The sequence below is a fragment of the Adelges cooleyi genome, unplaced genomic scaffold (genome assembly GCF_023614345.1).
Source record: "Adelges cooleyi isolate 19-005CV unplaced genomic scaffold, UGA_ACOO_1.1 ACOO_flye_CR_arks_rails_tigmint_CR_PRNA_575, whole genome shotgun sequence".
Classification (NCBI taxonomy): Eukaryota; Metazoa; Arthropoda; class Insecta; order Hemiptera; family Adelgidae; genus Adelges; species Adelges cooleyi.
The window spans coordinates 819,171-832,021 of NW_026096269.1; the positions used below are offsets into that span (position 1 = coordinate 819,171).

Sequence of the window (12,851 nt, forward strand, 5' to 3'; positions counted from 1 at the left end):
GGGGAGAAGTGGGATGGAATTTTTGGTCTGAGAATAATTTTTATAAGCGTCATGTCTAATAAATGTTTGATAAAAATGTCCACTCGACTAGACAATTTTCACGAATTTGGTACCAAGGTACTTGAACTCTTGTATTTGGTTAAAGGTATTATCTACTTTAAGTAGGTTATTACGATCATAATGTTTATTGTTTTGTCGGAAATATCAATAATTCTTTATAACCCATAAGGACCCCGGAAGCGAAAATTACAATCACAAATTTTGCTCTCACATATTATTGAGATTATTTAAAAGTCATTTTTAAACAAGTTTAATTATTGTTGTACTGAAGTTAATACATTAATAAATAAAAGGAAACAGTGTATAAGTTATTAAACACTATAATTACAAACATGAAACAGTGAAAAATGACTAAGGTAAAATGTCATACGTCTCGTAGAATGATTTAATTACCAGCTATCTTATAATTATTCATTTCGTTCCCAGTTATGGTTAGGCTATTTTTAACGATTTGTTTTAGTTAAAATATGTCATAAAAAAAGTACTCAAAACTAAACATCCCAGTCATTTACACGAATTTTTCATAGTTAATACACATTTTAATGAGAAAGGAATGACAAGAGAGTTTTTACACAATATTCAATAAGGTTTTGGTTATCTCAAAAAAATATTCAAACATTTATGGTTATCAAAAAAATACTTGCATAGTACACTTAAGTATCTTACGTACCTACCATTCTGCATGCGATTTACTACAGACTGTGTACCTAAAGTTTTTCCACTCAAAATCACCGTAGTTAAACCTTTTGGAGAACGACATTTTAGGACATTTCGCTACTAATAGTATCGCTGTTACAGTGATTTTCGTTGTAGTACACGCCCACTCCGTAATGGTAATGTAAAATGCACATCATGGCAACGACAACCGCTATGACGATGAACATGGACAAACACGAATTCATCAAAATCAATATTTTTTCCCTTTGCGCCGTACAGTTGCAAATATGTTGTGCCCTTTCCGATAAACTCTTGGCAGTCGCGTGAACCGTCGTCGCAGGTGTATTGCTGTCCCACTGAAATTCATAAAGCATTCCCGTTGTATCCGGACGACGATAGGAGATCAAAATAATATAGTCTGGTCCGTGTGCTAAGGTTTTCTTTTTTATCTAGCTCGTCTCCGTGAAACATAGCTAGGAGAATTTATATACGGAGTGGAATGGTGAAGGAGAGTATACTTACATTATTTTCGGGCTGTATACTCACTTGAGTACTACTAATCGCATCGTGTTCTATCGTGTTTGACAACACTGTAGTTAAACGTCCATTAAGTTGGTTCTCTGCTTCTTTCAGGAAAAAAGCGGCAAAAAAATTAACGCACAACGAAAGGATAAGAATGAAACTGACACGGATAGCCATGGTTTGATAATTCAATACAGTCGATTGTTGAAAAATCCCACTTTCATTAGAATATATATAGTTTTCTTATTATCAAATAACATATGTATATTGGTAACCAAGCATGTGTTGTGTAAACATTTTCAAGTAACTAATAATCAAACAATAACCTAGAGTCAGTGACTATCATTGTCCTCACAAAATATGAGCTGCTCCGATAGCTTGCAGTGACGCAGTTAACTAGTGCCTAGACATTAATTTTCAAATTCAGATAACGTACAATGGACAAACTGTAACTCCGTGTTCTGTAGAGGTTTTAAATGTATCTTCATCTATGACGGACGTGTCTTTTTAATAACGTTTGCTTTACTGTAGTGTCTGGTTTCTGTGCTGGTTTCTTACTGCTCACAGATTCGCATCCCTGCGTTAGATTGTGGTGAAACTACTTTCAGGTTTAATAACGGTCTCTATCCTCTTTTTCTTACTTCGTATTGTATTGATTTTTACTGTGCTGATTGATGCTATTATACTAGGCTATTATGTCGCCTGGACAACCTATTCAGTTCGAGACTACTCTCAATGTATATAAGAGTCCAAGTACTCAACACGATGATACCGTCGATTGTACTGTGATAGTAATTTACTTAAATTATTTTAGTCCGGGTGTACATGTATAAGGTTGTAAAATAAAATGCCATAATGCCACATTTTAATTGATATCAAGTTGTTAATACATAATAATTGTTTTAAACAAAACGAATTCACGAATTTGTCGGAAACACAAAATATTATTTTTGATCAATCTACACTGTAACTCGGTATTTCGGTGCTTTAATGCTTTCGCCAGTATGCAAGTGCCAACCTAGCAAATTAATTTGACTATCCTTACATATATTGTTATAACCTTTTATATCCTGCAAATTGATGTATCTGCATGAAGTGCATAACTTTTGTTTTAGTATGACCCTCCATAGTCTATATCTATTATCTCTAATATATTATATAAATATATATATATATATATATATATATATATATATATGTGTGTTCGTGTGATTATTTCTACGCATATTATATCAGATTTTATTGTTACACTATTGTTAACGGAGAACATAATTCTTAGATCGTAGGTGACCTAAATATTGTTGTTATTGTTGACTAACTGCGAATTTGTACAAAATAGCATGATCAAACATGGTAACGATAACATGTACAAATGCTGATTACGAAAATATGTTTGTAGTTTAGGCGAGAATGAGTGTGAATCTGTTTTAAAATATTATACGTGTACATTTTGTTCAGACCACTCGTTTATAATTTGAGTGTACTATTGAATTTCAAAACCTTTTTTTTGTCATAATGAAATTTCAACTAGTGTTTATTTCTTTGACACTAAAAATCTTTTTTCATTTATCTACGGAGGTTAGTGTATATGACGATGGTTTTGGAAAGAAAATGCGTCAAGAAATGATTAGTAAGGTTGCACTAAGACCAACTGCCACTGAAATAACCGTCGCGCTGTCGGAATCAGACGTTTTTCGAGATATTCAAGTAAACAATAATTTATTGTGTTGTAAATTATAATAATTTAATATTCTATTCCTCAGACTAGGCACGAGGTTAGTGACAGTTGTCGCGTAACTTTGGTCATCTTTTGGTTTTTGGGTTTTGAACATTATTGTAACTCGCATATACCACGTGATTATTTTATCGAAAAAGTCAGCTTTATCTGATTTCTGATATTAAAACATTATTTAAGTAATCTTTATACAGTGATATGTTCCATACTCTCAAATGAAATACTGCCAGATTAAGTTAACTACGATTTGGTAAGATAAGGTTATTTCACTCCATTAGTCACGCCGTATCGCATAGATACACAAGATACACAGAATAATAATATTTATAAAAATACCAGATGTAAGCACAGGGACTATACATTCTTCTTAGAACTATTCTCTCAAATACAATTTAACAGCTTTCCTCTGATTATCTAAAGGGCCATGTCTCAAAGGCACATAAAATAATTGGATGTATCAATGTCATATAAATCTGTACTATAAGATTTCTTTATATGGATATCCTGAGCATAGTATTTATCCAAGGACAAAATACCACTTAAAGGCCTTTTGTATCCTGTTAATCTTTTCCATTTTTAGGCCATTGACTTATATTAAAAGGTGACTTAACTATTTTAAATATGGCTCCGTTTTGAATGTGTGTCCTTCGACGTTCATAAAATGTCCCCGTTGATATTCCTTCTCCAATCGACTTATTATCATTTCATCAGTTTTTCATCATTCTTACACAATTCGACCTTTTCCGCTGTAATTTCCATTATACGTTGTTTTACAAATCTGATCTACCTCTACTAGGGTATTTCCTAATAAAGCTATGTCTTTGGCATAAGGGACAAGATTTATCCTTGAGTTTCTTAACGTTGTTCCATATACTACATTAATTTCTCTGATACTAAATTAAATAAAAATGGGATAAGTTCATCTCCTTGCATTAGGCCCGTGCTAACATTAACTGGGTCTGAAGTTTTGATGCTGCCTTTACAGTGAGTTACATTAATCAATTTGGTCATTTTCAGTTATTATTAACATGTAGAACAATACTCAAATCTACATTTTTGGTACTTTATGTTTTTAGGTTGAACATTTACAACCATTCTTCTATGGGGGACAGTATTCGGTTGATTTTATTCAGCTATTGAATACATACAAGACATTGAGCTCCGATCCCATTGAATTGAGCAGCGACGAAATAGCAATACTGACCTCAAATTATAACGACGATTCAAAAACCAATAGAATTCTTACTCAATTTAAATTCTGCCGCAAAATGCAAGAAATACAGTGCACGAATATCTTACTTTTGAAGTTTAGTTTACCGAAAGTCAAAAGTTCTTTAAAAGTTATTGCTGACTACGTGTACAATATGATAGAAATGTCATACAGAGGGAAATTTTTAGTGAGTGAATGGCTTTGGAAACTGCATATACAGCTACAGTTTGGTAAAACAAAATTGCTAAAAGAACGCTTACCGGAGATTAACGAAACCCTACAGAAATTGATAACGGTGTGTCATAAAAACAAATACTTAATGAAACGGTATGATTACATTTTAAATTACTTCAACGAGGAATCTGGTAAATTTTTAATGTCTAATACATTTTTAAAAATGTATGACGACAAATTTCAAAGTTTCGTCAAGGACAAGGAACACTTTACATCGGATGTTGAAGACTTGTTGGTGAAGTCTATGTGGGAGTATTCAGAAGTTATTTTCAACGAAATCTTCGGCCTCACCTTTAGATGGAATAATATATATTACGATATATTCGAAAAAGAAATGAAAAATATCAAAAATCAATACGATAAGTTTGAATGGACAGCAGAACCTTTTAAACATAAGAAATATCAAGAAATAATTTTGGACGTCTTAAAGGCAAAATTTTACGGTTATATTTGGGTATATTTAGTTTGTTATCAAAAGATAGTCGCATCCACACTGCCGCGCAAATTTTGGCCAACAAAAAATAAATTAAACGACATAGTGGCAATGCGGACCAAGCTTCGACGCCAGTATGAAAGTTTTATATATGATGTAAATAAAGTATTATATTATGCTTATATTGATGACCAATTCTTTAACGAAGTGCTAATTTTATTGAGTGGAATATATGAACCCGATGACAAGAAGATAACTCAAACTGTGGAAAAATTAGCAACAGAAGTAAACCGCATACTGGATACCTATAATAAACCAAAAAATAGTTACAGAATGCCCAAAATTGATTATAAATTAATCGAACAAACATATAAAATAGATTCCAAATCTTTTAAATATTATGGAACAGAGTTTGTAAGTCTCTTTGAGGATATTGAAAAAAGACAGTTACATATCAAATTAAATATTCTATTGTTTTATACAAATGTAAACAGAACCGTCGACTTTGTGATCCCGAATAAATAACAAAGACACTTTAATATTCGTTAAATAATAAAACTCGTTTGATTATAAAATATATTAACATTTTACTAAAAATAATATTCAATAAACTAAAAAAATTAATATTGTACATTTCTAAAAAAATATTTTTTGATTTGACTACTTTTATTTGGGTTCATAATAATAAACTATGTTGTATTGTATTAATCATTTTTAATAAATTATAAAAAATTAAATAAAACTTTATCAAATATCGATTTCTTATACTGATAATTTTGATATTTTCGGTAGTCATACGTCTAAATGATAAAAAACAAATGTTCAAAAAAAAAAAAATCTTTTCAACTATATAAATCATGAACGTGGAAATCTACTTCAATGGATATATTGATTTATTGTTAAGGCTACTTGATGTTACATAAATATTTTTACATAGTTCGAAAATAAAAAGAGTATTACATAAATATTACAAAAATTGCAAAATAAATTTAAACAAATAATAATAGTAGTAATTATCGAAACACAACATCGGGAAAAATAACAAAAAAAACCTATACGAATTTCCGGTGTTAAGGGACATGCAGTCTGTTTTATTATTATTTAGACCAAAAAGCCAGAAAAATGTCGACCACTTTTGGTGGTCCGATATTAATTCTATACAAATATACGAGTTCTTTGGCTACTACACTAGGTTTTATAGCAAACAGATTTTTATGTAAACAATTTCAATTTAAAATTTCCAAATTATTTTTTTATTTCACAATTAACTGAAATTTTTAACTGAAAATCGCAAACAACATCGTAAAGTAGCCAACGTTCAAAGAATTCGAATTGGTTTTGGGTTTGCTGAATTGATCATAACACCAACGCAGAACATCTTCATGGATTATTTGTTGACCTTGTATGATTTTCGAGTCATTTTAATACGGTTAAACCATTTAACTTTATTTCCGTTTTTGTTGAACGTAAATAATTTTTCTGTATTCTAAAGGTCGAGAACGATTGTTTAGAAGTGGCTGTAGTAACCGGAATCGTGGAGAAAATTTGCAACAGAATTTTTATATTGGGAAAAAATCACCACAGTGTGCTAATGCCTCAACAGCAGTTTGTGGGACATCAGGTTCAACGTTGTTCCATTTATTTTTCCATAAATTTATAGATAATAAAGAATCGATAGGTACAAAAAATGGTTAACACGGGGCAAGGGGGGGGGGTGCATCGGCACTCTAGCATCCGCCCCTGGTCAGCACTGTGACAATAAACGTGACGGATATATTTTCAGAATAACACCCAGCCATAAGACATAATTATGTCTTATGGCTGGGTGTTATTAAATTATAATAAATATACTGACTAAATTAAATCAGAACGGTGGTTATTTAAACTGTCGGTAAGTATTATAAGTTCTAACCGTACTCATGATAGTGGCCGTCTATTAGTTAAATATTATTTTAGATCCACTGTTTGTCATGTGGATTATTATTACTATAAGTTAACATGAGATACTCTGCAATTGTTATTTTGGAGCTAGTAGTTCTGAGTACAGCCTATCCATAAAATCGATTATGAGTTTTATATCGAGTTGATCTTTCATCGTCATCGTCTTAACCACTAACCATCGTAGATAAATAGAAAACGAACTGCAGTGTTAACAATTTAAATCTTAATTGAAGTTTTATAAAAAATATCAATAAGTTCTTAAAATTCGACAGTACTCTCAAGTTTTAATTTATTATATATTAAAAAAAAATTCGCAATCATCATCGCCTAATATGACTTTGGATTCTGGCTAGTGTTAACACTTGCGTTCAGAATATTGACTCGTTTATTATAAAGTTATTATAAAGTAAAAAATGTTCGAATAGATTATATGAATTTTATTATTAGTGGTATTTTCTTAAATAATTGCGTATTTATTTTCTTACACCAGAACGTATTAAAATCACGTTGTAATTTATTTTTCTTGTGTTTTAAAAAATATTTATCAAAATAGGGAAAAAACACCTTTTGTTGTATTGTTGTGTATTGACTTATTCAAACAGTCACCAGTAGGTCATACCTAAATGCGTGCAATAAACAAAATAATTTATAACAAAAAACAACATGTTTTAGCGCAAATGTTACAATTGTGGTGTAAAGTATAAAATTCAACGATATATTACAAACAGAATTTAAATGTTTACAATATTTTTTCTATAAAATACGATCTAATACAAAAACAAATAATATATATCGGTACCGTTTCCACTGTTTTTTTTTTCAATATTCGTATAAGTTCCTTTGAAAATATTATACGGTTTTAATGTTGCTGTTAAAACCTTTTAACGTTTAACCTGGGGTTATTTAAATTTACGCAAAACACAGGTGGTATTCTGCGCCAAATCAAACACCGTAATTTGAATTTTTCATCACGTTGTAACCAACAAAAAAAAAAAAATACTGTAGAGTCTGTACTAGTATAATATGTTCTTAAATTGAAATTTTTTTTCCATGTAGTTGTATACAGTTTAGAAAAATATTTTCGAGGCATGCGGTATGCCTAATGAATGTTCGATAAAAATGTCCATTCGATGGAACATTTAAACGAATTTCTAGCTAAAAAAAATTGTAAGATGAAATCCTGTTTTAGGGGGGAGTTGGTCTCTACTTTTAAGAGTGACGAAGTAGAAGGGTAGAACTTTTTCTAATTTTATATCCTCCGCCCCAAAACGCTAACTAAACAAAATAATTGATGATTGGTAGACTAGATGATAAAGTAAATCAATCCATATTCTGTTAAAGGTCTTAAAATTGCGGCTAAAAAACTAAAAAAACTTGAACCCCTTCTAGGGGGGTGGGAAATGGGTTTAATTTAAATTTGATACAACTCACGTGCGCGGGCATACCAAATAAATATTTCTTATAAATTTCAACTCGATCCGACTCTTTTTCTCGAAATTATTTATTTATATATATTTACGGGCAAAGCCCTTTACAACAATTTAATACAGGACAATACAAATTCAGATACTATATAAATTTAAACATGATAATAATTCAATAATAGTAATAATAATAATAACAGGTAATATAAATTAGTAATAGTAAAGTGGACAAAAAAATAATATTAAAATAATATATTATGGTAAATGGTACTCTCATTGACCTGCCGCATCATGCGATCAATAGGATTATTTTTGCCATAATTTGTAGTGTGCGTAGAAACTAAGAATGGGACATGGTGTCGAATAGTGCGGAAAGGGACCTTGAAATTGACCAATACAAGAAGTGAGGGAGCATCAAAGCGACCATCCACAAGTTTTTTCAAAAACTCTACGTTGGTGTTAACTCTCCTGTCTGCTAATGAGACGAGACCTAATTCCTGCATAACTATAGAGTAGTCGTGGGGAGGATGTTTTATTTTTAATGTAAAAGCTGCGCAAGATAGGAATCGTCTCTGAACACGTTCTAATTGACAGGAGTCCGCTAACGTATAAGGGTCCCATAGGACAGATGCATAATCTAATAAGGAACGGACCAAGGAGCAATAGATTGTTTTCAGAGAAGAATATAAATTAAACTCTTTCGAAATACGTATTACGAACCCAAGCGTTTTTATAGCTTTGCAACATAACATTTCAATATGAGAGTGAAAATTCAGGTCAGTATTAAAAATAATACCTAAATCTTTCTAACAACTGACAGATGTCACATTAGAACCGTTGATTGCATACGTATAACTGATAGAGGAGCGGTGTTTAAAAAATGACATGGAATGACATTTATTCACATTAAACTGCAAACCAATAGTATTAAACCATGCAACCATGTTGTTTAGGTCCTCCTGGAGCGCAGAGCAGTCAGATAAGTTTTCAATTTTCCTAAAAAGTTTTAAGTCATCAGCAAACATGAGAAATTCACAATTTTTGATAACCCCTTTGATGCCATTTACATACAGTGAAAACAAGATCGGGGATAGATGTCCTCCCTGAGGAACTCCAGAAGAGACTTTAGAGATGGAAGATTTACAGCCGAATACTTTAACCCATTGAACTCGGTCGGATAGATAGGACTTGAACCACGACAGCAGTGGTTCGCCAAACCCGGACTTGTATAGAGCATCAATTAGGTAGCCATGGTCAACTCTATCAAAGGCTTTTGCAAAGTCTGTGTAAATAACGTCTACTTGGATGTGCTTTTCAACAGCCTCCATAACAAAGTTGTTAAATACCATTAAATTCATAGTGGCCGAGCGACCAGGTCTGAACCCATACTGCTCGTCGATTAGAATTGAATTGACAGAAGATTGAATATTTCTCAATACCAGTTGTTCGAAAAGTTTGGATATGTGGCACAAAATTGAAACTGGTCTATAATTTTTGACATCGTTTTTATCACCCGATTTAAATATAGGAGTGACAGAGCTAATCTTAAGGATAGATGGGAAAACTCCACAATCAATGGAACGCCTAAAAAGTAGCCACAGTGGAAAACATAGTGAAGATTTAATATTGTACAAGAAAATACCTGATAAGCCATCTGGGCCTACTGACTTTACATTTTTTAGGGCATCTAGGCCATCATCAATATCATCGATGCTGAATGAGCAAGTGCTAGGCAGGTCATGGCACAGGAATGAAGATGGAGAGTCAATAGATAATGGTGGAACATAGACTGAATTAAAGTATTGGGAAAATAAATTCGAAACTGACTCATTGCCCGAACTTTTTATGTTCTCAAAATGCACAGTCTGGGGAATCTCATTGCTTGACTTATGAACTCGGATAAAATCCCAAAACGACCTAGGATTAGATTTTAGCATAGACTCAGTACGAGACAAGAAGGCAGTATGGCATTTCTTATACTCAGCCTTGTAAGAAGCTCGAAGTGTAGAGAATTCTGCATAGTCAAGGGGGCAGTGTGAAGTTTTAAACTTTGCATGCGCTCGTTTCTTACTAAAAACAATATGTTTAAGATTACTAGAAAACCATTTCGGAAATGTGGAAGGTACGTAAGACCCTTCTGGAACAAAGTTTAAAATGCAAAAGTGCAAAGCATCATAAAGTGCATTTGCTGCCTTATCGACATCTAGAGACATTATGGTCTCTAACCAATTAAATGAATCTAGAAATTTACAAATTTCTGTATAGGGAGCATGGCGGAAGTCGAAATAATTATGGGAGCGATCTAATATAGGGGAAACATTATCCAATTTTACCATAATATCAAGAGCCGGGTGGTAAGAATCGCAAGGCACCGCGGAGTTTTCAGCTTATAAAACATAGATTCTTTTGTCGTTGGAAAGCACTAGGTCCAAGATACCACCAAAAGAGTTAAGAATGCCATTGAGCTGGAAGAAGTTATAAAAAGCAAATGCTTCAGGGATACATTGTATTCTAGGATTTGAAATAGAGTTGTATAATAAACCAAAATCGTCATTGGACCATTTTACATCTGGCAAATTGAAGTCACCGCAAAATATGAAAACACAATCTGGGTGAAGGAGAAGAACGGATTGCACAGTGGACATAAAAGCCTCGTAAGCCGAAATCAGGCAATTAGGAGGAAAGTAAACAGAGCACACAACATAGTTGGTATGATTATAACTAAATTTAACAAAGACATGTTCGACATTAATCGCAGGATTACAAATTAAATTAGATACGACATCATTGCGGATGGCGATGAGAGCACCACCACCTCTTGAAAAACTACTTGTTAAGCTAGATCTGTCACATCTATATACAATATAGTTAATTAGACCTAGTTCATTGTCAGAGAAGCTATTACAGAGCCATGTTTCGGTGAAACAAATAAAAATATAGTCAAAAACAGCAACATTACATTTTAAAATACTTAATTTGGTTCTTAGACCCCGACAATTTTGGTAATAACCTAAGAGAACGCGGTTACAAGTACATAAATCACTACATAGACAATAATCCTTATTGTTAAAGTTATTTCCGTGTACATCAACAGTAGGAGTAGAGATAGACGAACATGAAGATATTAGTTTTTTGGAGTGGAATTTAGAATCATCTCGGGGGTAAGACGACCCCAGAAGCGTTTGACCATTACGCCATCAGGCCAGAATGCAGGTTCGAGGACCTCATCAAGCTTCTCCGCAGGCAAGCGTACGTGGAATGAGGAGTATGATGGGTGTCTTGTTACCATTTTATTAATGGTCACTTCTGAGTAACTATTGAATAATTCAGATTCAAGCATGGTAGACGTAACGCATGGATCAAGTCTCGAGACAAAAATATCAGCATGTTTCCGCACGGGAACTGAAGACAGCTTAGAGGACGAGTTTTTATGAGAACCGACGATGAATCTTGGTTTTGAGGCCGAAGGCTGATTATTGGTCAATTGGTTTCCGGGCTGTCTAGGACGAGAATCCGCATCCAGCTTCGGGTGAACAGTAATTATTGGCAAATTTTTGGGTTCTGCATTCGATTTGGAAGCAAAGGTACCACTTGTTGACATATTGAGACGGTTCAATTTGTCATGTAATTTAGAATTACTGAGTGCCACAGGTTTGAGCTCTTCGACAACGGATTGTAGAATGGAGGCTACATTTATTGGATTTTCAGGTGAAATCGTTATCGGGTTAGAAGAAGAATTTTTTAAAAATAGTGACAAGTCTTCACTAAATTTAACACCAACAGGTAAAGATTGCGTAACAATGTAGTCAACGAGCATATTTTTTGTCCACTTATTTAGCTCTGCAGAAAGTAGATCATTATTTTGGGACATTATGCGTTTACGGTTATCGTTGGTAAAGTAGGCAATTAATCCAATATGACGCCTTGAACAATGCAGATAGGCCAAATAATTTGCACAATAAGTATGATAATAATAACAATAAATGGTGGCCTTGACACGTGCCGGATTCAATCAGAAATAGCAGTCACGGGTCGCAACTGCTTATCTGAACCGATAGAAGCCGTACTTTACTGATAAAATTTAGTTAAATTTAATATACCTTTCCGCTATGTAGTTGAAGGCAAATTAAAAAACTGACATTGGGTGAACAGGTATTAAGCAGACTGACTCAACAACGACACCAGTCTGTACACGCACTTATTATGAACTTGACGAACTTAAAAAGTAAAAAAACGGGTAATTTGATCCAAAGTTACAAAGAATAGAACACGGAGCGATATGAACGTTAGAACGTGCGATTATTATACTTATAATAAAAAAAATTATAGCCAGTAAAAGTTCTAACTTAAAAACTCGTACGGTTTTTTTTTTGGTTTTTTCAAATTTCGTCTGTGAAGAAGTAAACTTTTTCAACTTTTACCCCCCCCCCCCCCCCCCCCAAAGTACCAACTAGATGAAATTTGTGATTTATAGAATTGCTACTCGAAGGAATTGGTCCAGTATTAAAAAAGTTACAGTGTATACAGATAAAAAAAAACACACATCAGAGTAAAACCAATACCTTCTCGCTTTGCATCGAAGCTAAAACATCATTGTAAATACAATAATATTTTTTGTAGGGTTTTCTAGATTTT

General features: G+C 33.0%; 1 protein-coding gene across 1 annotated transcript; it reads left to right on the forward strand.

The window, feature by feature from the left end:
- Positions 1-2,795: 2,795 nt before the first annotated feature.
- LOC126843883 (uncharacterized) lies at positions 2,796-11,478 on the forward strand. The gene is made up of 3 exons (XM_050581677.1): positions 2,796-2,946; positions 4,051-4,371; positions 11,365-11,478. The coding sequence occupies exons 1-3, from the start codon at positions 2,851-2,853 to the stop codon at positions 11,476-11,478; spliced, it is 531 nt and encodes a 176-aa protein (XP_050437634.1). The 5' UTR covers positions 2,796-2,850.
- Positions 11,479-12,851: the final 1,373 nt, after the last annotated feature.

Coding starts and splice junctions, on each gene's coding strand:
- LOC126843883 (XM_050581677.1), top strand. CDS start 2,851: ATGCGTCAAGAAATGATTAGTAAGGTTGCACTAAGACCAACTGCCACT. Junction 2,947..4,050: donor ACGTTTTTCGAGATATTCAA/GTAAACAATAAT, acceptor TTATGTTTTTAG/GTTGAACATTTACAACCATT. Junction 4,372..11,364: donor CATACAGAGGGAAATTTTTA/GTGAGTGAATGG, acceptor AGTGGAATTTAG/AATCATCTCGGGGGTAAGAC.